We start from the raw sequence: 25,444 nt of genomic DNA, 5'->3' as shown, positions 1-25,444 counted from the left end.
TGCCTTCCCTGAGGGGTGGCCCTGAGTAGGGTAGCCCCAGTGCCCCAAAAGGATGCAGTAAGCCAGAACCCAGCCCCTGCGTGCTGGGCTGGGGGTGCTTCTCTGATGGAAACTGACTCCCTCGCCCCTCTGCCTTTCTGTGGCCTGGAGTGTGCCCCTTGGAGGGAGTAGTAGAGGTGGATGCTAACCAGGGAGGGTGGTCTGGGGCTGGTCCCGTCTCCTGGGCAAGCCCTGACCCTGCAAGCTGGCCGTGGGCACCGTGTCCTCCTGTCCCCCAGCCCCCCCAGCCCCCACAGTGTGTTTGTGGCTCCAAGGAGTGTGGAGGTTCAGCCTGGGGCTTTCCGCTTACGCGGGAAGGGTAACTGGGGAGGAACACACACCGTAGCCACCAGGTGGAATCGCTAGTTTTATTACAAAGCAGCCCAAGGTCACCAAGTGCCTTGGCCTGGCCCGACCCTTCTTCCCAGCTGCCCCGAGCTGAGGAAGGCTCCACCAGATGCCTGCACACACCTGCACATGGGTATACACAGGTATGTTGACACACTTAGAAACGTACATGCGTTTACACGACACTGACCAAACAGACACACTCCCATGTGGAGGCCCCCCCCCCCGCCTCGCACGCGCACACACAGCTACGCAGCAGACTAGACTCGGGAATCCAGAGTGGTAGGGACACTCGCTCCCCTCCCCCTGCCCTGGTGCCTGAGTGAGGCCGCCACTGGGCAGGTGGCCGGGCACCCTGGTGCCTGCCTGCAGACCCCAGTGCTGCTTCCTGGGCCCTGGGCTTGGCTTGGCTAGCTGGGGTGGCTCTGTGGGGCTGGTCCGGTTCACCCTGGGCAGCCAGGAGAGCCCACCGCTGCCATGTCCCTCAGGATCAGAACAAGTCCGGCTGGCTCAGGTGTGGGGAGGCTGGGCCCCTCACTTGGCCTAACTCTTCAGCAAAGACTCCTGCCAGAGCTCCGGGGAGCGTCGTGGGAGATGAGGCCAGCAGGGCCCCCCAGATGCTTAATGTCATCCCTGTGGTCAGTGGGCAACTGGTTGGCTTCTGGCGTGGCGTGGGATGGCACCGTGGCTGCCCCTGGCTGGGACCCCCGAGCTCTGCAGAGCCAGCGGCAGCCCCGTAGGAGCGTGAGGGCTATGGCGTCGAGCAGCAGCTCCAGCAGCTCCAGGACAGAGAGGACCGATGAGCCGAACCACAGGCTCCAGAGGCTGCCCGTGGCTGAAAGCAGCCGGGGCACCTGCAGGCCCCAGTGGGCGGTGAGCAGGTGCACGGGGCTGCGCCCCAGGCTGGCCAGCCGCCGGTCCTGCCCCCACCACAGCCCCTGGCTCCCAGCTGGCTCACCGAGTAAACGGGCGTCTCGTCCACCGTACGGTAGTTGAGCTCCTGGTAGAAGATGTTCACCTTGGCCACGTTGCTCCTGGGGCAAGGCGGAGGTGTGAGGGGCTGGGCCCTGGGCCCACACGGCAGGGCCCCTCTTTGGGGTACTGAGGACAAGGTTGGCAGAGGGAGGGGCCTCTGGAGGGGGTGTGCACCCACCTGAGGCCTGGGCTCTGGCTCAGGCTCCTGTGGCGTCGCTTGCCCAGCACGGCCAGGATCCAGTCCTGTGCACAGAAAAGGCTCGCTGGGGCTGCAGCTTCTCGCAGCCCTCAGGGCGCTGTGCGGCCAGTGTTAAGAGCAGGGACCACGGGGCACAGCTGGTCCAGGGTGAGCCTTTGGGGCCTGTGAGACCCACCTGCTTGCCTGCCCCTTACCCACCCCTTCGGGGCACTCACGGCTGACTTGGAGGAAGGCCATCTGGAGGTCCTGGCAGAGAGCTTGTAGAGACTCCCTGGGAGAGACAGACCCCCTTACACTCCTGCTGGGGTGCTGTGGCAGTAACCCCTGACCCCGAGCCCCCACACTTGCCACTCACCTGCAGGGCCTGGGGCAGCGTGAGGTACAGGGAAGCCGGGGGGTGCCCAGGTCCTTGTAGAGGCGGTAGAAGCAGTGACCGGGGGGGGGTTGTGTGTCACAGATGAACCCACTAGGCCGATGTGGGGTGGAGGAGAGGTTGCAGGTCGACAGTGCCTGGCCGCACTCCACCCCAGTGGCCGGGGGGTCTCACCCCAGGCCGGGTGCCTGGCGTAGCTACAGTACTCGGCCCCTGACGGCAGGGGGTAGAAGTAGTAGCCGCGGGAGCAGGTCTCCACCATTAGCTGCTGAAAGCAGGACACGAGGCAGGCCTGGGGGGACGGGGGGGGACATGAGCTGAAGGTCCTGGGGCCGGACATCCCTCCCCCAGGGCCCGCAGGAGGGCCTGGTTCACCTCCCTCTCAGCACTGCACCTGCCCTCCCTACACCCTCCCCCACTCCCCTCCCCCTCGGCCACCCCTTCCCCTGGGCATTCCTGCCCCCCAACTCCCCAGCTCCATCTCCGCTGGCCTCCACCTCCCCTGGGCCCTGCCCCAAACCTCCCCTGGCCTCCCTCTCCCGAGGGCCCCCCAGACTCCAGATCCCCCTCCCCTGACCACCTCTCTCCTGGCCTCCCTGGTCCCTCCTGAGACGCTCCCTTTGTCCCCCGACGGCCCCACACTCACCTGCAGGGCATACGAGGCCTTGTAGAGCAGCTGCACGTCCACGCCCTCCACACCCTTGGTGCAGCGGCCATAGGGGCCCCCCAGCCGGTGCACCTCGTCCTGAGGGGAGGGGGCGTGCTTCAGTCCCACCGTCCCAGCCCCGGAGGCCCCGGAGTTGGGTAGGGATGTCGGGAGGGGGAGGCCTGGGGCCCTTCCTCTGCCCTGGCTCCCAGGGGCCCGCCCACCTCTCGGATGCCGACTGTGGTCTCGGTGCCCGGCCGGACGCTGAAGCCCTGGTGCTCCAGGAAGGGCGGGTGGTCATGCCCACGAATCATGACCTTGATGCCAGCCTCCGTGGACAGCAGAGGGAGGTGGTCCTGCCGCCCAGCCCTGAGGACCAGGCTGATCCCTGGGAGAGGAAGGGGGTGTGGCCCGGCTGGCCTGGACGCCCCCTGCCCCACTCAGCCTGGGGCTGGCACTCACCATGGGTGATGCCCGGGTGCCGTGCAGCTGAGACGCCACTGAAGCTGTAGCAGCTACCGTAGGTGGGGTGGTGGAACATTCGGAAGTGCCTGGAACCAGGGGCCACACTCGCAGCAGCCCATGACCCCATCGCGTGAGGCCTGAGGGACTGCGGCCTGCCTTGCCTCTGGGCGAAGCCGTGTGCAGCCAGCCGGACCCCAGGTTGGCACCCACGCCCGCAGTGGGGAAGCAGCCCGCTGCCCCGCGCCCACTCACCGGGCCTGGCAGTCCTGGCCGTCGAATCGGCAGGAGAAGACAAAGCGGCCTCCGTCCTCGCGGGCGGGGGGCGTCAGGGCCAAGATGTTCAGGTAGTGCAAGCGGGGTACCACTGCCAGATGGCTGTCACGGCTGACGAGAAGGCCCGGTAGAAGCAGTCTCCCCCGGTGCTGTTACACTGAGGGGAGCGGGGCCAGCTCAGCATGGCCTCCTCGTCCGTCCACGCCCAACTCACAGCCCTGCCGGGTGACAGCGTGCCGGGACCTCGCAGGGCTAGGGACACTCACCAGGCGGAAACCCACTTTGTTCTGGCCGCCTGGTTGGCTCAGCCTCTGTAGGCGGATCCCGCGGTCCAGGTAGAAGGCAGGCTGTGGGAGCCGGGCGTCAGCAAAGAGGACGTGCCTGTTCTCGCTGAAGTTGAATTTGTAGAGAGAGTGGATATTCTCCTGGGCAAACTCATCGAGTACCTGCAGGTGGTAGCGGGCTGAGCATGGCCTGGAGGGTGGCAGGGCGAGGGAGAGGGGTGGGTTCAGTCAGAGCCCCCACATCAGTCCCCAGGTATTGCTGGGGAGGGTAGTGCCTATCCCCGCGGTGCTGACCCCAGAATCAGCCGGTCAGGCCCAGAAGCCCCCCGCCCCCGTGTGGACTCCACCAGCCTCCTGGCTCGGCCACAGCTCCCTCTGTCTTTGCTCCTGTTGCCTCCCCACCCGGAACGCTGCCCTGCTCCCTTCTCCTGCCCCCCCGCCCCCCACCTGAAGCCTAGCTGCAGGCTGCCCTTCTGGAAAGCTCCCTCCCACCTCCCCTCACCCTTCCCAGGCTGCCCAGCAGCTGTTGTCTGGGGGGCGCTGACCACGCCAAGCTCCAGCTGGCTCTTCTTGGTCCCTGAACACCCTCCCCACCACCACCGTCCAGAGCAGAGGTCTCAGAGCTCCCGACTGGGCGCAGGGGTGCAGTGGGGTGGGGTCATCAACGAGCCGGTGGCCCTCCACTGCGACCACACCCGGGAGGTGCCCCCAGGCTGCCCAGGTGGGGAGGCAGCACCACTCACCTGTGTGGGTTCATGTCGCACAGAGTGACGGCTGGGAAGAGCCTCAGCTCCGAGTGCACGGACACGGTCATGATGACCGGGTGACGTCAGTATTGTGCTAAGAGGAGCCCGAACTGCCAGCAGAACACCCCCAGGGCGCCCACCAGCAGCAGCCCCCAGGACGCCGTCTTGAGGCCGTTCTGGCTGGAGCAGACGAGGCGGATGGCCCCGTGGGTGGTGGCGTTGGCGCAGAAGAAGGTGAACAGCTCCCTGAAGGAGGTGTGCAGCTCCACCAGCCCCTCTCTGGGCCTGCCCTCCAGCAGTGGTGGCGGGGGCCGCTGGGCCTCACGGAACGTCGGGCAACCACCGGCTGCATGGGCCGTGGCTCCCACCTGCGGCCAAGGAGCAAGCCCCCGTGTGGCCCCTACCTGCTGCCCGGCCTGACTCCCACTCAGGCCTCCTCACCTCGGGCTGGTAGGACTGCCATTCTCTGTCCCTGGGAACTCCAGGGACGGTCGTGTCCCCCGGCCACCAATGGCACCGCCCAGCCCGCTGATGTTCAAAAGAGGCCCTATCGGGGGCTTGGGACCGGCCCTGCAGCCACCCCACACCACACTGGCCCGGGCACTGGGCAGCCTCCGCACGTGAGTCTTATTGCAGCCAGAGCTGGGTCTGCCGGTGGGGACAGGAACAGCAGGAAATACGGTGTCCAAGCCTTGCGCGGTACTGTTTGGACACAGGCTTACTGTCCACTCAAGTGGGGCAGGGGACTCTAGGGAAGGGCAGGCCAGGTGGGTGACCTGCTTGGGGTAGGGACTGTATTGTGTCCTTGGGCCTCGAGCCAATGTTGAAGGTCTAGGGGCCCCACAAAGACTAGACTCTGGGCCTCAATGGTCTCTACCAACCCTTAGTGGCCACCATGGCCACGTTTGATTGGGACTGACGGAACCAGGCTGCTCCGGCCACGTCTGGGCCAAGGGTCGGGCCTGAGGACTGTTCAGTGCTCTGGGCGCCCGGTGAGGCATCATCTACCGAGGTTGTCCCCAGGGAAGCCCTGTTTGTGGACCTTGGGCTTTAGGAAAAGTGGGCAGGGGGCCCGTGGGCTAGCCAGTGGTGGGGACCTGAGGGCCCTAGAGAAGTAGAGCCACAGACCCAGGGCCCCCAGACCCCCAGTCCCTCCAGCACACAGGGACGTGGGACCCTGACTAGGCCACGCCTGCTCTCCCGAATACATGTGGAGTCACCACACTGGCTTCCGGGGGACTTCCCACACCGTCTGCCTCTTGGTCTGAATCACTGGGCCTTCCTGCACCCAGGGTGGGGCCTCCTGAGCTCTGGCCCCCTCCTGAGGAACCTGGGGAGGGGGCTGAGCCGGGGGTGCCTCTGAGCCCCCACTGCATCTCAGCCAGCCCACGCCCAGCCTGGTACACCTGAGCAGCCGGCTCCCACGTGCTCTGGGAAACTGTGTGGGAGCAGGCAGCCGGTGGCGTGGGACCACAGGTACAAGGCGAGGGTGGGTTGGCCTTCCTGCCCGGCTTCAGGTCTGCGGGCCTCCCACTTGCCTGGCCAGGAGCAGGTACTGGCAGGGGGTGCCCACGTTGGGTCTCACACTGCGCAGAGCTCTGCCCACATGTGTGTCCACCAGGATCACACTGGGCCTCCAAGGTGAGACAGGCCTCGGCTGTGTGTTATAGGTTAGGCAAAAGGGGTTCCAGAAGGTTCTTTCTGACTCCAGTAACCATGTTTACCCTCCTCCAGACGTGTAGCCCAGACCAGCCCCCTCCTGCCCTGGCTGGGGCTACCAGGGTAGGAAAAGGGGACGCCCTGCAGATGGGGATCTTGAGGACCACTGAGAGCCTCCAGGGCCTCCTGAGGGAAGGGCAGGGTCCAGACACCTGGGAGAGAGGGCCCCAGACGCCCCGAGGGATCCGAGGTGCCTCGGTTCAGACACAGCAGGAGCAGGGGTGTACTCCTGTCACACACACCAAGCCCTCAGTCAGTGGGGACCGCGTGACCCTCTTCTCTCGCCCTTTGTGCTCAAGGTGACGTGTGGGACAGAACTCCCTGCACTTCGGGTTCGAGAGAGCCCAAGAGACCCTGAGAGAGACATGACCTTCCCTCCTTGCCCCCAGCATGGGAAAGGAAGCCCACATCAGGTGCCCTCTGGTACCTGGAAGCTGGAGCCTCCTTCTGCAGGTGCCTCCATTCTCCCGTGGTGAGGCAGCTGCCTCAGTGATGGCAGCTCCAGCAGGTGACAAGACAAAGTGGGATGTGGACGACATGGCCAGGCAGCCTCCTGTTTATAACAGGCTGGCTGGGCGTGGATTGAGGCAGGGCAGGGCAGGGCCCGGCTGGCAGGGGCAGACACACCCACTCTGGACCCGGAAGGGGAAGCCATGAGGACAGGGATGGGGGTCCTGCCCCTGGGTGAGATTTTCTTGCCCAGAGCCCTGGGGATGAGCGGTTCCTGGTTCCTAGAGGGAGAGGAGAGGCCTGTGTTGGCTGAGACCCCCTTGCACGGCTCAGCGGCTTCTCGCCGGGCAGACCCTCTGCTCCCCCACCTCCCGAAGCTCAGACCTCTCTTGGGTCCGACACCAGCTCTGCCTGCTCCCAGCAGTGTGCCCTGGCCACTCACCTCTCTGCCTTCTCTCCTTCCGACAGGCGGCGAGGGATGCCTGCCCGGCTCACGCTGTCAGTGCTGACCACAGGTGTTTGTGACCGAGGGACGCCGGGCAGGGGCCTCTGGTCCCAGAACCCAGGTGTGTAGGGCCAGCCACTGGGACAGGCTCGGACCGTGGGAACAACTCGGCCTGGGTGTGGAGAGGACACCTGGTGCCATGTGGCCCACAGTTCACTCTTCCCAGCAGACGAGAAGGCCACTGCTGACCACACCACTTACTAAGACAACACCCCGCCCGCAAAGATGACACACCCACGTCTTGGCCATATACGTGCTAAGAACACACAGCACACTCAGGGTCCGGATCACACCGTCTTGGGGGTTGAAGTCCTTGGCCTCAGTGTGGCTGAAGGCAGGACACCCAGTTCACCCCCGTCCCAGGATGACCCACCACCTCTGGCCCCAGTGGGGGATCCAGCATGTCCCCAGGATGACCCAGCGGTCTCACCCTCCCTAATAAGCAAACCCTCAGCCTGGTCCCAGGTTTGAGGGTGTGGCGCAGGCCCTACTGCCCCCCACCCCCCCGGGGCAAGCTCTAGTTTCTGACACCCCACCCCAAATCAGTGCAGAGGGCCTGGACTGGGATGAGGGAGGGAGCCTCACTTCCAATAGGCCCTGCTGGTGGGGCCTTGGCTCTGAGGAGGGGTGAGGTCATCAGCCTGTGGCTTTGGAAGGAGGCAGATGGTCACTGGTGATGTCTGGGAGGAGGAAGTCATACGCCTGGGGAAGAACAGGCCCTGGGCTCACCTGGCTGTGGATGCGCATCGTGGCTCTGTCACTTATCGTGTGACCTTGCCCAAATTAATCAGCCTCTCGGAGTCCGTTAGCTCAAGTGCAAAATGGGCCTTACTTTCCTCTTCCTGCTCAAGGCTCAGGGGTGGGGCCAGCTGGTATCACTGGTGTGGCTACCCCCTCCCTGAGCCCCGCATCAGACCCTCCAGACTCAGCACAGGCCTGGGGTGTCTCAGGCCTCTGCCACTGAGCAATTTTCCTCTGTGGGATAGGGCGGCACACTGTCCTGGGGGAGGCCTGTGAGCAGCAGAGGAGGGTCCCGGGTGCTCTGGGTAATGAGAACAGGAGTGACCTGTGGCTCCCAGCTCAGGAGGTTGAAGAAGGGAGCTGCCAGGAAGGAGGGGCCTGGAGACCCCGGGCTTGGGGAGCTCGGGTCTGGCCAGAGTCCCCTCCGGCCAAGGGCGGCTCACAGGGAACAGGAGCCCCCACCTTCCTGTGGGAGAGGGAGCCCTGGCCAGGGGCAGAGGCATGCCTGTGATGATGAGGGGCTCGAGTCACAGATCATCCAGGCGGAAGGCACAAACCTCCCTTCCCTCCTCCTGGGGAAACAGCTTGAGAACTGCCAAGGGGCCAGCATAAGGCGCCTGGGCCAGGGATCAGCGACCAGTGGGGAGGGGAGGAGGTCACCCCAGAGCCCACCTCTGGGAGGGCAGAGAGGTCTCTGGCTGCCTCAGCAGGGCAGAGAGACTGCATCCAGCGGCACTGAGGTTGGCAGCCCCCTCCTCCCTTCCTGGTGCATCCCTTCTCCTGCCTCCCCAGGCCTCACTGGCCCTGGGAAGAGCAGGCTAGGGCAGGACAGGGTGACCCCAGCTCCTGGCACAGTGTAGGCCCACGTGGTCACTCAACAGCTGTAGTGAAGGGATGTGACAACGCCTCAGAGAAGGGACAGGTGGGTGGTCCCACGTCTTCCACCCTCTCCCCAGAAGGACAGTAGGATGGCTGGCCCCAATCTCCTGAGTACAACCTCTCTTTGGGACTTTGAGTGGGAGCCTTCATGAGGCTGGGCCTAGGGGTGCCAAGGCATCCCCTTCCAGGCTGGGGCTGTCCTGGAGACTGTTGGTGCCTGGTGTTTCATGGGGCCCCCAGGCTCAGCTTATTCACCTGTGGGTGGCCCCCCCCCTCCTCAGGGGCAGCTTAGAGATGGTCCTAGGGGACTCTGGTATGACAGAAGTGAAGTCTGAGCCCGTGGGCTCTGCGTATGTACCGGATTCCTGGTGGGTGTGGGCAGGTGGGGGTCGTCCTCCCTGGGCCTGGAGGCTGGCCCACCTGCTTCTAGGAGGGTGAGGGGCCTTCTTGGTGCAAATGTGGAACCTCTCCCCCGCTCCAAACACTGACCACAGGGTTAAGCAGCAGCTCCAGTGAGCACAGAGGGGACTCCCTGAGATGCCTCCAGCCAGCTGGGGGTCGGTGGGGCTCGGGGTCTGGCCAGGTGTCTCCCACTGGAAGGGCTGGGGTGTGTGCACACTTCCTGCCTGGTCACCTCCAGGCTGGCTCTTTGGGACCCTCTCTTGAGCCCTGGCCAGGCGGTCCCTCCCAGTCAGATGTGACTGAGGCCTTCAAGTCCCGCCCTGGGGAGGGGGTAGCAGCAACTGGTAAGGGGGATGTTTTCTTGATTCTAACACTCTTGGTTTCCTGATAGCTCTTCCGACACAGAGCCGTGGGCCCCCCCACCCAAGATGCTCAAGAGAGAAGACAGCCACCCTCTTCCTGCAGCCTGGCCATTGGCAGCGGTGGGAGGGGTGGGAAGGAAGTCTGGCAGAAAGCGCTAGCTCCAGCTTCTGCTCCAAAAGGGTGGCTTTGGGGTTGGAGAAGGTCTCAGTTGTCATTTGCCGCCAGCCTAGCTGCCCACTCCTGTCTCGACTGCTGAGGCCATCAGCTCTATGGCCAGAGGGCTGGGCAGCTTGGGCCTTGCTGACCTGGAAGGCAGCCTATGTGGGGCTGGTAGGGTGAGGGTCTTGGCAGCACCTGCCGGCCACATCTGTCTTGGGCACCTTCTTCTCCCTTAGGTGTGACTCAGGGGTGCTTGGTGATCAGGAGGTTGGGGGCTGATGCTGAGGGGTTCTGAGCTGAGTCTTCCCATCAAGACGCTCCCACGTGAGTCGGCACCCCCATTTTACACAGGAACAAACTGAGGCAGGAGAGGGCCTCTACCTGCCTGAGGCCCCAGCCCCACACTGTCACTGCCTGGGCTCTGCAGGTGTGTGTGGGTTTGTGTCAGACGCACCTGGGCTTGAACCCCAGGTGCCCTGGAGTGGCCTCCCTTACATAACTTTCCATGTGCTAAAAACAGCCGGGCCCGCACCGTGGGGGGATGGCGGAGCCCCTGGGGGAGGTGGAGGAGTGAAGGCACCATGCTGAGTGTGGCAGCAGGCGGCTGAACTCTGGAAACTAACAGCCCCCAGAAGGAAGGCAGGCCAGGGATGGGTGATGTGGTAGGAGGCAGAAGCAGGCTGGATTCCCGCGGGTTGACTTACCTGGCTGCGGATGGACGATGAGCACGCCTTCTGGGTTCTGCCCAGGGCCTGGGGCTGCTCAGATCCTGCCTGAGATGCCCTGGGTGGGCCAGACTCAAGGGTAAGCATGGTGCCTGTCTTCTGCCAGTGGCCACGGCTGGACCTGTCGGTGCTCGGTGTCCACTGTCAATGGTTGTGTGATCAGTCACCTCGCTGACCTGTGGCCCAAGCCGAGAGGCAGTCAGGGGTAATGGTGAAGGGTCTGGAACCCTAGCTCTGTCCCACAGGGCCAGACAGTCCAACACAGCAATGGCCTCTCCAGATCTGTCTGGACTGATGACCACCACCTGCCTCATAGTTGATATGCAGCATTCCCCCTGACATAACCTACGAGGGGACACTCCAGGACCCCACTTGGCCCTGTCCTGGATTTTCTCTCCAGGGAGGGCTGTTCGCAGTATGCTGGCTTGCTCAGCCGCCTCGCCCACCCCGCATTCAGACACCAACTTTACAATCTCCTGTGTGTCATCCTCATGTCCCTCCAAGCCTTCCCTCATGGCAGACTTGAGGAGGTGGAGGGGACCAGCTCCAGGCCTCCGCAGTCAGGGTCCTTTCCACGGACACTGGCCCTTGGAACAGTATCCCCACCTGCCTGCTTCAGGCATACTCCCATGGCCAGGTGGCCAGCTCTGCCTCCCCCTCCCCTAGGCCAGGGAGGGGACCGTGGGAGCAGAAAGCAAGCCTCAGTGCAGCGTCCACTGTTGCATAATGACCCTATTCATGGGCTGGGTGGAAAATTCAGTTGGGGAAACAGTGGAACTATTTTTATGAGGCGGGCTCTCCCCCACGGGCAGGGGCCGGACAGGCTTGTCCAGGGCAGACCCCACCTGGCACAGGTTCTCGCAGGGCTCCCCGTCCCCGCGCCTCACTGGTGGCCAGACAAGGCCAATCAGGACGTGACCCTCAGGGGCCCGAGCGGGGTTCAGTCACTGATGGGGCCGGGGGACCCTAGTGCCTCGGGTGCTCTCCTTTACATGGCCCAGGACTGGGCCCCCCAGACCGGATTGGCCCCATCCTTTGGAAGGTAGCCGGTGGGACAGTCGGGGTCCCAGTGAACTCAAAGCAGAGTTCACGCCGGCACCTCGGGGGTCACCCTGGGCCTGGGCTTGTCTGTCTTCCCCGGGATGGCGCGCCCCGCTCTGGGACGGACCGCATCGGCCGCTGACAAGCCCTGGGGCCGCCCGCCGGACAGCATTACGGCGGAAGGATGCTTCGCGGCGCCCTGACCGCCTGACCAGATCACCTGAGAGACCAGGGGTCCAACACCGCCCCACACCCGCTACGGCCCTGACCGCCAGGGCGCACGCGCCGACCGACCGCCCTTGGGCCCCGCCCCACGGAGCTGCCCGCCAGTGCGCACGCGCGGGCGGTCCGGGCCGAGAGGGGTGGGAGGTGGCAGCGAGACGCAGGCGACGACCGCCCGGCCGGCTAGAGCGGCCGCCCCAGAGCGCGGTGCACCGGAATCGGAAGCGGGGATGAGTCTCCCCCGCCCCGCGAACAGCCATCTTGCAAGCTGAGGCGGCGGCGGCGCTGCGGCGGTTCGGTGGCCTCGGTCCCGGCGCGGTGCGGCTCTCCGGCGCGGGCCACGCTCTTCCTTCCCTGCTCCGGCCTCGACCACGGCGAGCCTGAGCGCGGCGGCGGCCCACGCGCGGCGACGGGGAGAGGTGAGAGCGCGGCGCGGGCCGAGCCGGGCTTCGGCCGCGCGTCCGCTCCGCCGGGGCCGGCCCGCGCCGAGGGCACGGGGCCGTCGCAGGGCTTGTCCCCGCCCGATGTGCCGCTCGAGGGGCCCGGCCTGGAGCTTCCGTGCGCGGAACCTGAGGTCGGTTACGGCGGGGCGCCCGGGGCTCCGGGCCGGGGTGCTCCTCCGGCCAGCTTGGCGGTTTGGTTGGCCCCACGGCTGGGCTCCTGCGGAAAGGCCTCCCGTTAGTGGCGCGCTTGCGGGCTCCTCCAGGACTAGCCGGCATAGATCTTGGTTTGTAAATGTCCCCGGGAATCGCTGTTGGGGTGGCTGCCATCGAGCCGTCGCCGCTTCAGCCCGAAACAGTACCCTAAGCTGGACCCCAGCAGGAATGGGTGTGCTTGGGGTTATGCCTGTTGGGGTAATAGCCGAGAGGAAAATCAGGCGGTAGGAGTGGGAAGCCGCGCTGGGGTGGCTCCCCTTGGGCCCCGGGCCGGTTGCTCGTGTGTGCCTGCCCACTTTGCACGTCTGCCGGTTACCTGCAGCCTCAGCGTCCAGCCAGATGCAGACATCTAGCCCCCGTTTCAGTCGGTACCACCTGGCTGGTCTGTGTTTAATTCACATCCAGTGCCCGACATCTTTCGGGGCCCAGGCACGGAACAGCTAAAGAGAGGCAAGGCCACAGCCTAGGGGCAGTAGCGCTAGTAAGTGCACGAGAAGACGCTCCAGCAACGGGAGGGCGGGTGCTCTGTCCATTCCAGGTGAGGGAAACTTAGTGTAATCCGGCTTTGGTGGAAGGAGGCCTAATTGAAAGCCTGGCTGTGTCGATTAGGCACAGTTGGGTCTCGGTGCCTAGAACTTGCAGTTCGTCATCTGCACTGTTTTGAAGGGTTGACCTCTGGGGCAGCTCTCCGCCCAGGCCGGTGCACAAACTTCCGTGAAAGTCTTGGGCTTGGACGTGTCACGTGCCCAGTGGGTCAGTCTGGCCAAGGTCTCTTGCCACACTGTCACCTGAGTTTACGCTTACACGGAGCAGAAGAGATGTGCGGAGAAGAAAGGAACGGGGAATGGATGCTGGGCAGGTGGCAAGCCTGTGTCCATATGAGGCTGAAGGGACTCGTGCCCTGTGATACTGGTTCAGGCTGCTTTCCTTCAGCTTCTGTATGTGAAAATGTTTTATTCGTGCCATTTTTTCTTTCTTTTTTTTTTTTTTTAAGATTTTATCTATTTATTTGAGAGAGAGGATGAGAGGAGAGAGAGCACATGAGAGGGGGGAGGGTCAGAGGGAGAAGCAGACTCCCCGCCGCGCAGGGAGCCCGACGCGGGACTCGATCCCGGGACTCCAGGATCATGACCCGAGCCGAAGGCAGTCGCTTAACCAGCTGAGCCACCCAGGCGCCCCTCGTGCCATTTTTTCTTAAATGTCTGCACTCTGTTTCGTTCAGCATAATGCACTTTTGTGGGCCTTGTCTGTGGGATTTGCAGGGAACTTGAGACATGCTTCCTACTGTGTGTAGGTGCTGTAGACTAGAGGGGCTGTGAGATCACTGACTGAAGCACAGGAGGGGTCAGTTGGGAGCCCTTCCTTTCCACGAACTGAGTAGTTGAATCATAAATGTGACTTTAAAGTTTATGCCTTTGGGAGCAAGAATGAGAGGAGACGTTTGTGACTGGCCAGGCAGGATCCATTTATTTTGTGTGGCTGTCCAGTAGCCTTCATTAAGCATCCAGCCTGGCCACGTAATTAAGTGCCAACACAGTGGTATTTGAATTATCCAGTGAATTGTTTTGTGTATGGCGGAGTGCTGACTTTATATGAACATTTAAAAGAAACAAGTCCAGTGTGGTGGTTCTGCTTTTGGGTTGTTGCTGTTTGTTACTAGGTGTTGGTCCCGGGTGAGCCGCCTGGCCCACTTGGCTTGGCCAGGAGCTTGGGGGCAGTGCTGTACGGGAAAGCATCCCTCTCCAGGCTGTTCTGTAGCCTTCTCCCGCTGTGCGTTCACCAGTATCTCTGCTGGGGCCTGGCAGGCACCTGAGTGGTGTGGAGCTGGATCGCAGGGAGGCTGGTGGAGGCATTTGGCAAGGGAAATCAGGGAGGCTTTTGAGGGACTTAGCTTGGCTAGGCCAAGAAGAGCTAGGCCAGGAGGAACCTAAGTGAATTTTTTGCGAGTAGAGACCAGGCTGAGAAGCAGCCATCTGGTTAGGATGAGGAGGGGATTTGGGAGTGGGGAACTAGGAGGGGGCTAGCTGGGGCTTCTTTGTCAAGGGCTTGGCTCTGGGGGAATCTTGAAATGCTGTGATCAGAACTGTGGGTGGAGAAAGTTAATCTGACTTAAGTGTACAGAAATGGGGTGAGACTAGAAGCTGGGAGACCAGTTGGGAGGCTGTTGTGGTGGTTAATGGGAACAATAGTGGGACCTGCATTAGGGTGAGTGGAGTGGGGACGGGAGAAGGAGGAGAACAGAGACCCTGAAGTTTAGGGGCCCCAGAGAAGTGCGGTGGTGTGTGGAGGACTGCTCTGCAGGCCTTGGGGTGTAGAGTGAGCACACTGAGCCCTGGCTGTCGCCTAGGGGTTTAGTGCTCTGAGGGGAATTCAGCCTGCAAAGGGGCGGGAGTCCACAGACCTCTGACCTGATGGAGCTGTCGCTAGGGAAATGAGCACACAGAGGCCCTGAGGGGAAGATGAGGAGGGCCAAGCACTGTGGTGGGGGTTGGGGGTGGAGTGACTTCAGGGTTGTGCAGGTCAGAGGTCAGGGTGGAGATCCTGACCGCTGATGTGCAGTGCTGTGGCAAGATGGGCTGAGATTGCTGAGTGGCTGTGTCCGTAGCACGGGGAGAGCAGGACAGGTATGGCTCCGATTGGCCACCACTGTCTCCTTTCCATTCCTGCGTACCCCTACGTGTCCTCTGTCTCTATCATATTTTAGACCAGTGGTTTTCACACTTTATTTTTAGCAGCAGAACTTTTTTGCCTTGCTGTCTTATGGGAAACTTCAGTGTATAAAGCAGTTTGAGTTGGAGCTGATGTCTGTGAGGGTGGGGAGCTCTGTGTCTTCTCTCACCATCCCTCCCCTCTGCCTCTGAGCATAGCTGAAGTGTCCCAGGGCCCCCTAAGCCAGGCCATGTTTCTTCTCTTGAGGCCTCGCTCCTGGTCCTTAGCCTTCAGTGCTGTCCTGTCCCTCCCATGCCATCTCATCTGTCCCATTCGACCTTCACTGAACTGTTCAAGTGATCTTTTTTTTTTTTTTTTTTTTTTTAGGATTTTTTAAATTTATATGAGAAGAGAGTGCCCACACACATGAGTGGTGGGGATGGGGTTGCAGAGAGAGAGGGAGAAGCTGACTCCCCGATGAGCAGGAAGCCCGATGCGGGACCCTGGGATCATGACATGAGCCGAAGGCAGATACTTAACCGACTGAGCCACCCAGGCGCCTCATGTCCAAGTGATCTTTCTAACAGAAAATCTGATCTCCGTCAAGGCTTGGGCCTAAAACCTTTCTGCTCTGCTGCTTGGCTGCTTGGCCTTGCCTCCCTGGCCAGCCTCGTCAGTCGCCGTTTACTGTGCTGTGGCTCCGTACACAGTGGCCCAGTACTCTTCCCTGGACCCATGATGCTGCCCAAGTCCCTGTAGCTCCTTCTGTCCCTCTTCCCAGCATGGGTGTCATACTTTCAAGGGTCCCCTCTCTCTCCAGTCTCAGGGAGAGGCCCTTTCTCTGCTCCCCTGTTCCTCCCATCCACTTTTGTGCAGCGGTAGATATGTTGGAAAATGTTTAACAACAGGCTTTCGCGGGGGGCTGGTTTGGGGTGCATCCTGATTTCCATGGTATAAACATTTCATTAGCACAGAGTTGGAGAGATATGCACATCCAGGAGCACTGGTCCAGGCTGGCTTTAGCACACCTCTACTTAGAACCCTTTAAATAAGATTTTTTCGTGGCACCTGGGTGGCTCAGATGGTTAAGCGTCTGCCTTCGGCTCAGGTCATGGTCCCAGGGTCCTGGGATCGAGCCCCACATCAGGCTCTCTCTCTTCCTCTCCCTCTGCTCATGCTCTCTCTCTGTCTCTCTCTATGTCTGTGTCTCAAATGAATAAATAAAATCTTTTTTTTTTTTTTTTAAAGATTTTATTTATTTTTCAACAGTGAGAGAGGGAACACAAGCAGGGGTAGTGGGAGAGGGAGAAGCAGGCTTCCCGCTGAGCAGGGAGCCCGATGTGGGACTCGATCCCAGGACCCTGGGATCATGACCTGAGCTGAAGGCAGACGCTCAACGACTGAGCCACCCAGGCGCCCATGAATAAATAAAATCTTTAAAAAGAAATAAATTAGAGATGTTTTTCTTCCCATTTTGGTTCTTTGAGGACAGGAGTGAGGCTTTGGGTTTTTTTTTTCCCTTAATTTTTGTATCTGATATTACATAAATGAAGGTTGTGGCAGGGCAGACGGGAAAGGAGAATCTGCAAGTCCTGCAGGCGTCTGAGTGGGTGGGCAAGTCAGGACAACCCACAGGCCTGGGTTCTGGGTGGCTGGGATTGACTGTGCATGATGATGGGCTGCAGAAATGAAAGCAAAAGTGCGGGGCTGCTGAAGCTGTCTGCGGGTGAGGAAAGCAGTGGCGTGCCTTTTCCTTTGTTGTAAACAGAAATGTTTGTTTTCCATAGATGAGCAGCAACAGCAATAAAAGAGCTCCAACAACAGCGACCCAGCGGCTGAAACAGGACTATCTTCGAATTAAGAAGGACCCGGTGCCTTATATCTGTGCTGAGCCCCTCCCTTCCAATATTCTTGAATGGTAAGGCTCTGCATTGCCATTCACCTGACACTGACTGGCACCTGGGTTCTCTGCTGGCTCCCATCATGGCATTGGGAAAGGTGCACTTGCTCGCTGCCCCTACCCAGTGTTCTCAAATCGGGCACCGGAATTGGGAGCAGTGACAAATTAAGGCCATGTTCCTGGGTGTGTCACGTGCTTAGCTCTGAGGGTTGTTCCTGGTCTGCCAACATAGGATAACAGTGTTTTTGGAGTCAGACTATCATCCAGCAGATAGCGGGTGTTGCATGGTCCACAACGGTAAGACGGTGTTTGTGGGACAAGGGGTTTGTGAAGGGATGGTCTGGTCTTGCATTTCTGGCTGGTTCTACTTTCTCCTTTGTGTTTTTCTGTTTTGTTTGCAAATCTTTGAGTTCAAACACCTCTTGACGGACAGCTGAAGCTCTTTGTTTGCGTGGGCAAGTGGAGTCTCTGTGCGGGGACCTCAGTGACGGGCATGGGCTGTGCCTGTTCCCCCTGCTGCAGGTCAGCCCTCGGAGGTTGGTCCTGCTTCTCCCAGAACATCGACGCTGGGGGCACAGAGCCACCTCATGTCACCAGCTGTTCCCTGCTTGGCTTGCTTCGTAATACTTGGGCACACCGAAAAATGCAGGTTTCCAAGTACACCTCAAGAATGTATGTGAAATTAACATTGGAAAAATTGTCATTTGGCTGTAATGGTTAGAGAGGGTTCCTTTCTTGCATATTGTAGACATAAAAATACTTTGTGGAAAACTCACAAGGTACGGTCTTTAAGATTCTGTTACAAAGTGACTACACCATCTACAGTAGAAGTTCACCTATTGAATATTTGTGAATATCTGGTGTTGGCTGGACCTTACAAACCCCAGCCTTGGAGTGATTCTAAATTTGGAGAATTTGTCATCCCCAGAGCTGGCTGATTTTCTTCTCTCCCTCAGGCACTATGTGGTCCGAGGCCCAGAGATGACCCCTTATGAAGGTAAGTCTTTAATCTGAGAGGAACAAGAGGCCATTTTACCTTCTGAATAGACCTCACCTGTCAAACACTTGGTATTTGTGAATCACGCCCTATTTTGGATGTACATTAGTGAGATTGGACTTCTTTGGAATCCATCCCAGTATTTCTCCAGGTCCTAGAAGTGTTTGGTTTTGCCGTTGTGTTCAGTCTTTGGGGGCTATCTGTAAGTCTTAGGGTTTACCCAGCCTCTGACATCAGTAGGATCAGAGCCGGAAGACAGACCGGGTGAGCAGGACAGTGCGGCCAGTTTCTCCCGGGGTTTGTTCAGACCAGCATGAATGTTGTCGGAGGAAGGAAAGGTGTATTTATGGAGCACTCACTCTGCTGCGCCCTCTGAGCTAAGTGGTTGGGCCCCTTTGTGGATGGGGCACTGAGGCTTAGGATCTGCTCTGGGTCAGCTGGACACCTCTGCTCTCCTAACTGCTGCTGAGGCTGATCCGGTGATGCCACTCAGGGTCCTCTGGTGTCATTTACAAAGTAGACCTGGGATTAGCCAGCACATTGGGGGGCTGCAGGGAGCCTGGCACCAGCCTCAGAGTTTAGGCCAGGGTGAGAGATGAGCCATGGCAGGACAAGCCCAGGGCAGAGCTGTGGCCAGGTGGGCAGTACCTTCAGCTCTCTAGCCACTGGGTCCTCACTTCAGGTGACATGTCCCTCCACATGGGGCTTTTGCATAAGATTTCACTAGAAAAGAGTCCGGCTGCTGGAGGAGAATGTTTGGCCTGTATGTCACTAACTCTCCTTTGATGCAGGAGTCCCTGTTACGGGAAGATGTGTCCTAGGGAGACAGGTGCAGAAGTCTCTTTGTAGGTTGGGTGTGTTCATAGTGACATGCTGGGGACTGCCCGAATGCCCAACAGCGGCATGTGGGCTTGATGGGCTTGCAGTGGGTTTCCTAGAAATGCAGCAAAAGACGGGCTTTATGGCCGTTTGGACAGATCATGTTAGAATGCTTGTTAAGGGGCGCCTGGGTGGCTCAGTTGGTTAAGCGACTGCCTTCGGCTCTGGTCATGATCCTGGAGTCCCGGGATCGAGTCCCGCATCGGGCTCCCTGCTCGGCAGGGAGTCTGCTTCTCCCTCTGATCCTCCTCCCTCTCATGCCCTGTCTCTCATTCTCTCTCTCTCAAATAAATAAATAAAATCTTAAAAAAAAAAAAAAAAACGCTTGTTAAATAGGGGCGCCTGGGTGGCTCAGTCGTTAAGCATCTGCCTTCAGCTCAGGTCATGATCCCGGAGTCCTGGGATCGAGCCCCGCATCGGGCTCCCTGCTCGGCGGGAAGCCTGCTTCTCCCTCTCTCACTCCCCCTGCTTGTGTTCCCTCTCTCACTGTGTCTCTCCCTATCAAATAAATAAAATCTTAAAAAAAAAAAAAAAAGAATGCTTGTTAAATATGTGTTTCTGACACACTAGGACATGAGTGTGTGCTCTCTCTCACAAGGGGCATTGTGCCTGGTTTTTAAGTTTATTTTTTCGTAGTTTTAGTATTTTCCGGATAAATAGTGAGCATTTACTAATTTTTGTATCCAGGCCTTTTGCTGCTGGAAATGAGCCTGGACAGGGGTGGAGGCAGCGGGGAGAGGAGAGGGCAGGCCCCGAGCGAAGGCATGCAGGCCCCCAGGCCCTGGCTAGCATGGGGTCTCCTGTCTCTGCAGAAAGAGGTGCCCTCTTTTCAGACCCCAGCCTGTCACGAATGCTTCCTGGTGTCTGGTACTCCCCTGTGCATTTCCCTGCTGGTTCTGGCCCTCAGGCTGCCAGCAAGATTCCCTTCAGACACAGAGCTTTTCCTGCTGCCCCTCCTCCCCTTTCTTTCTTCCTCCTCGTACTCTGCCTCCTCTCCCTTCACTGCCCACTTCAGCACCTACTCCTGTCCCCTCCCCTGCTGCCCATCCCCTCCTCCGTTCAGGGCTACACTCTGCAGCCTGCAGCCCTTCCTTCTGCTGACCGCTCTCACCTGGGTCGGTAAGGGACCCCTCTGAACTACCAGTCCGAGGGACAGATCTCAGGCCTCAGTGTCTGGGGTTCTGTGGACTCTAGTGGTATCGACTCTGGCTTTCTCCTCACTTGCTCCTCCTCTGACTTCTGGGTGTCCTGACCCTTCCTTCTCAGTCTCTCATGGCTCCTGTCCCTGTCCCTGTCTGCTTGGCACAGTGTACTCCAGGTGCACCAACCCTAACAGTTCTGAAGCGGCCTCCTGCTAGTGTGGGTGTCACTGAAGATTCTCCCTGGATTGATTTGTAGATTTTACACAATCCTATCAAAGTCGTAATAAAAGTTTCTTGTAGGCATACACAGATTTATTCTGAGATTTTTATTCTAGAACATACACGGAAAGGCAGAGGATCTAGAATAGCTAAAACAAGAATAAAGTGGGAGGAGTCACTCTGCTTGATTTTTCAGACTTGTGTAGTTTCAGTGAGCAGACTGGAGGGAAATGTGGAAATGCAGGTCAGTGGAACAGTAGAGAACCCAGGAACGGTCTGGCACAGCTGTGGCCTGGGGATTTTTTTCTTTTTTCCCCACTTTGTTACAAAAGCAGTTCGGTGGAGGAAGGGCAGTGTTGAAGGGCAGCATCGTGCTGAGTGCTCTCCCTGGCCTCCTTCCAGGGCCACAGTGCTCTCTGTAGTTTCTGTCCCCAGGGCTTGGCCAAGGCTGTGCTCCTCGCTCCGTGCCCTGTGGACACTTGGAATGAAGGATGTGGGAGCTGCTGGCCTTGGACTGCTTCCCTGCCCTCCCTGGACGCTCTGTCCTCCCATGTTCCCTGCTTGGCCTCTTCACCTCTCAGGATGAGCCCTCCTGGGCCCCCCTCCAGCACAGATCCTCCCAGGATTCATCTTCTGCACTGCAAGGGGCACCGAGATGTGGAGGATGGCATGCTTCTATGGCTCTGCGTGCGCCGCCTGCCGCATGTCGTGCAACTTGCTGTTCGCTTCTCCGGTTTGCTCCCTGTGTTGCCTCTGCCTGGCTCCTGCATGGAGCCCTTCCCTCGGTGGAAGGTTTTCTTTTTTTTTTTTTTTAAGATTTTATTTATTTATTCATGAGAGATAGAGAGACAGAGGCAGAGGGAGAAGCAGGCTCCCTGCAGAGCAGGGAGCCCGATGCGGGACTCGATCCCAGGACCCTGGGATCATGACCCGAGCCGAAGGCAGACGCTCAACCGACTGAGCCACCCAGGCGTCCCTGGAAGGTTTTCACCTAGCATCTGTCCAGTAGATCGCAGGAGGTCGAGCCGCCGGGTCAGTGCAGGTATTGAGAGTTCTGTTTCCCCGGCAGGTGCACACCGTGCCTCGAGGCAGTGTCTTTCCACTACCCCACCCCCCGAAGCTACACGGGGCAGCCGTTTCTGGTGTGCACTGAGCCAGACCGTTTCAAACATGCATTGACTCTTCCTGCTTCCTCTTAGGAAAAGCCCTTTTTTGTGTCACTTGCCTATTTCCCAGTTTGGCTTTCTTTTCTTAGTGATTTTGAGTGTCATTTATAGCGTTAGTTTGTCACTGGTGGACTTGTTGGCCTGTTGGGTTGGCCTTACGAGGGACACTTGGCTCATGTCATCCGTCCACCACTGGCAGAGCTTGGAGTAGAAGACCGCACTCCTGTGAGGGGGTGGGGGGGCCCTACCCAAGAGTGGCTTTGGAGCAGCGATGTGTGGCTCTTTGGGACTAGTGTGCCCCAGTCTTTGAAGTGGGACCACACTCAGGGTCCCGGGGGCAGCAGGGAGACCAGGTGGAGGTGAGGGCAGCTCGTGAGGCCTCACTGTGCAAGCACGTGGGCATACAGACACCCCCAGGTATCGCGTCAGTGCGTGTCCTACTTCTACTTAACGTGCCCGTGGTGGCCCAAGGCTCTGCATTTCCAAAAGGCTCCCAGGTGCAGCCCTGAGAGGGTGTGAGGCCTCAGGTAGGCATGGCCAGTGGGACTGGGAGCTGAGCGGGCAGGGCTGAAGGCCATGAAGCTAGCAAGGTCACCCAGAGTGTTGGTCCGGATCAGTTTGAAGGTGTGGCCAACAGGATTTGCTAATGGAATAGGTGTGAAGTGGCAGGGCCCGGGGGTGGGTGGCAGTGGGGCCTCCCAGATTTTAGTCTGAACGCCCAAGAGGATGGAATTGCTGTTTGGGGGAACTAGCTGGAATTCTTTCTTGGACCCGTCTGGGCAGCGTTGCCTGCATGGCCTCGGCAGGGTGGACTTGGGCATAGCTCTCCGGGAATTTCACAGAAAGAAGAGTGAGCCATTGGCAGGCATCCCAGGGGGGTGGTGGCTAGAGTTTTGTTTTTTTGTGTTTTTACGGTGGGAGAAATGATGGCAGGTTTGCTTGCTGCTGGGTGTAGTTTGGTGGGGAAGGAGAAATGAGTAGCGCAGGAGGGAGGGGATCTGACTAGGGGTGACCTCCGCTGACATGCTGGGGAGGGCGGCAGGCGGGGGCCAGTGAGGAGCTCGGTGCAGCTTCTTTTCTGATGCTGTGCTCTGAGTGAGAGAGGGGATGTCATGTGCCCCCAGTGAGACCTCCAGCAAGACTCTTGTGTTCCAGGGGTGGTCAGCTGGTGGGCACAGAGATGGGGGAGAACGGGTGGGGTGGGATGGGAGGCCAAGGGTATTGATGCCAGCCTGAGGGCTGGCATGGGGCTGAGTGGGAGGGGTTTGCCCCCACAGGAGTTGCACTGTGGACCATGACAGGGCTCTTTCTCTGTTTTGATATAGGTGGTTATTATCATGGAAAACTAGTTTTTCCCAGAGAATTTCCTTTTAAACCTCCTAGTATTTATATGATAACGCCCAATGGAAGATTTAAGTGCAATACAAGGTAAGGCATTTTTGCTTCTCAAGTGTTGAGTGGGGTCCGGATTGGGGTGAGCTCTGTTGAGTGGGTCCCTGTTTTTCAGGCTGTGTCTTTCCATCACGGATTTCCACCCAGACACGTGGAACCCGGCCTGGTCTGTCTCCACCATCCTGACAGGGCTCCTTAGCTTCATGGTGGAGAAGGGCCCCACCCTGGGCAGCATAGAGACGTCGGACTTCACGGTGAGGGCTGGAGAGCATGGTCGCGTGTTGGGGGGCTCCCTCTCATGTCCTTGCTCCCCAGGAACACTCGCTGCTCTCGCTGCTCTGGGGTTCCTTGTTCTCATCAGCAGGGGGAGGAACAGGCCGAGCTTCCTCAGGGGTCTTGGGAGGGGCGGGCAACACCACTGGTTTTATTTTTCTGTTGTTTAAGTAGGAATCAAGTTTAATGTTACTAATTGATGGTAATGGAAAGAAAAATAAGCCTTGATAAGACTAAATTAGTTTGTTGTGAAGAGTGAGTTTATTGAGTATTTTCAACAATGTGAAGATAGCAGCTTTTGAGGATAAAATCATCTTTAGAATTTGAAAGAATTGAAGTTTATCTTCGGGCTGATTATTCTCTTCTCTTTCTTCCTAGAAAAGACAACTGGCTGCACAAAGTTTAGCATTTAATTTGAAAGACAAAGTCTTTGGTGAATTATTCCCTGAAGTCGTGGAGGTAAGGAATAGAGGCTGCCAGTCAGTTCTACCCCCTTGCACATCGGAATCTTCCAAAGAGAAGGCGGTGCTGCTCTGCGTCTCTGTGCTGCAGACACACAGCACGGAGGGCACCTGTGCCCACGGGCACCTGCAGGAGCTAACTGGCAGGCGCAGCCCCGCCCCTCTCCGCCAGGTGCCCAGGGTCAGGGGGGCTTGGACGCTGGGGTTTGAGCTGGAGAGGCCAGGGAAAGGGAACTGGACGTCAGGGTGTGGAGCTCCTCAGGTGGGCTGCTGAGCTGCAGGGAGGGCCCTTGGCCAGGAGGGGCAGGGTGAGCTGCACTAAGGTTGAGGCCACGGTGATTCCGTGTCACTTGGACCTGCTCGGTCTAGGCCCTGAGAGGTGCAGGCTTGGTGATTTTGACAAGTCCCTGGGCCCCCTCATCTGTAAGACAGAGTTAGCAGCAGCCCCCACCTCCGACAGTGGGTATCAGGATTGAATACATGGGGCTGGCGACTGCCGGCCCCACAAGTCTTTGTGGTGGATCTTAGAACCCTCCCTAGTCTTTTTTTTTTTTTTTTTTTAAGATTTTATTTATTTATTTGACAGAATGAGAGATAGCATGAGAGGGAGGAGGGTCAGAGGGAGCCCGATGTGGGACTTGATCCCGGGACTCCAGGATCATGACCTGAGCCGAAGGCAGTCGCTTAACCAACTGAGCCACCCAGGCGCCCCAGAACCCTCCCTAGTCTTAAAGGAACTCGTTTGTTTAGACCAACCGTTGTTTCTTTTTGTTTTTATCTTAGGAAATTAAACAGAAACAGAAAGCCCAAGATGAACTCAGTAGCCGACCCCAGGCTCTCCCCTTACCAGATGTGGTTCCAGATGGGGAAACACACCATGGTCAGAACGGGCTTCAGCTCCTCAATGGGCATGCGCCAGGGGCTGGGCCACACCTTGCGGGGCTCCAGCAGGCCAACCGGCACCACGGACTCCTGGGCGGCGCCCTGGCGAACTTGTTTGTTATAGTCGGGTTTGCGGCTTTTGCCTACACGGTCAAGTACGTGCTGAGAAGCATAGCGCAGGAGTGAGCCACATGCCACGGCCGGCAGAAGTGGTCAAAAACGAGGGACACTGGGCCCGAGCTTGCCATGGGCTGGCTGGACATGCCGCCGAGCGCAGGGTGGACCTGCCTGACTCCTGGGGTTAGCTTTTTAAAAACCTTGAAAAGGAAAACAAAAACCAAAGTGTGTAATTTGGATTTAGAGGAGATGCAAGATTCTCAGCTCCCTGTCCTCGCTCTGGGGTCGTTGGGGACCATGGAGCTTGGGTGTCGAGGAGGAGGGGCCTCACGCTTTGGTTTTATAGCTTATCTCCTGTATCGTCTTTTGGACCTGTTTTAGTAAACATGTTTTTCATTTTATTAGATTTGGTCACTTAAAAATACAAAACTCGATTGTCAAATACTCTGCGTGCATTCTTGGTCCAGCGGAGCCCTGGCTCAGCAGGCAGGAGGAGTTTCCACAGCTGCGCCCAGCTGGCAGGGGCAGGGGGCCTGGCCGTGGGGCCCAGGGGCTGGCCAAGGACAGCCACAGCTTGGGTCCAGGAGACGTGGGGCTTGGCCTCAGCATTTGAAATGTGTTTTGTTCACTTGGAAAGAAGCAGTCTCTTGTAGGAAAGTGGGTTCTTTGTTTTGCTAAAGTTGAAATCCAGCAGCTGCTTGCTGTCTGACCACAAGGTGGCACCCTTTACTTGAAGAGCCACCATGTCCTGTGTGGTCCCTAAGGCTGCTTCCAGTTCACCACCCCCCACCTCCTTGCCTCCACACCCGTGCCAGGCTGGGCCCCCCACTGCCACCTCCAGGTTCCCGGATGCTGCAGGGGGTGGCCCCTGGTGCCCGCAGGACATTTCCTCTGACCCTAGCAGCCCCCCGGGGATCTGCACCTGACAGGCAGGTTCTGTGCACTTTGGGGCTCCCCTCACACTTGGTCCAGATCTTTGCTTTACCCTAAAGATAGGCTCACATGTTCCTTTTCGCAGCTGATCCATGTCTGCTATGGGCTCTGCCCTGGAAGATCACACACGGACTGGGCATCACGGGAAGTGAAGGCTGCCCAGGAAGGGCAGGGCCGGTGGGGTGGAGCTGGCCCCCTGGCTGCCGACGTCTTCCATCAAGCGC

At 59.0% G+C, this 25,444-nt stretch overlaps 2 protein-coding genes across 3 annotated transcripts; one reads left to right on the top strand and one right to left on the bottom strand.

The window, feature by feature from the left end:
• Positions 1–393: 393 nt before the first annotated feature.
• SCNN1D (sodium channel epithelial 1 subunit delta) lies at positions 394–11,703 on the bottom strand. The gene is given in 16 exon segments (XM_081817260.1): positions 394–1,241; positions 1,346–1,421; positions 1,541–1,605; positions 1,777–1,832; positions 1,917–2,226; positions 2,581–2,679; positions 2,805–2,968; positions 3,043–3,131; positions 3,298–3,401; positions 3,404–3,475; positions 3,585–3,792; positions 4,346–4,716; positions 6,495–6,798; positions 6,960–7,134; positions 7,608–10,467; positions 11,553–11,703. Coding segments are annotated over 15 exon segments (2,448 nt in total). The 5' UTR covers positions 7,660–10,467; positions 11,553–11,703; the 3' UTR covers positions 394–938.
• Positions 11,704–11,735: 32 nt separating this feature from the next.
• On the top strand, positions 11,736–24,729 carry UBE2J2 (ubiquitin conjugating enzyme E2 J2). 2 transcript variants are annotated; one of them, XM_081817262.1, is made up of 7 exons: positions 11,736–11,872; positions 16,647–16,777; positions 17,716–17,756; positions 22,488–22,590; positions 22,670–22,808; positions 23,206–23,286; positions 24,072–24,729. In XM_081817262.1, the coding sequence occupies exons 2-7, from the start codon at positions 16,647–16,649 to the stop codon at positions 24,354–24,356; spliced, it is 780 nt and encodes a 259-aa protein (XP_081673388.1). In that variant the 5' UTR covers positions 11,736–11,872; the 3' UTR covers positions 24,357–24,729. The 2 variants fall into 2 exon arrangements, with proteins under 2 accessions (XP_081673388.1, XP_081673387.1); XM_081817261.1 differs by having other exon boundaries at positions 11,810–11,973.
• The last annotated feature ends 715 nt before the right edge of the window (positions 24,730–25,444 follow it).

The sequence above is a fragment of the Leptonychotes weddellii genome, chromosome 4, assembly GCF_054177405.1.
Source record: "Leptonychotes weddellii isolate Sample4059 chromosome 4, ASM5417740v2, whole genome shotgun sequence".
NCBI classification, from domain to species: Eukaryota; Metazoa; Chordata; class Mammalia; order Carnivora; family Phocidae; genus Leptonychotes; species Leptonychotes weddellii.
This window is presented reverse-complemented; position numbering and strand designations above follow the sequence as displayed.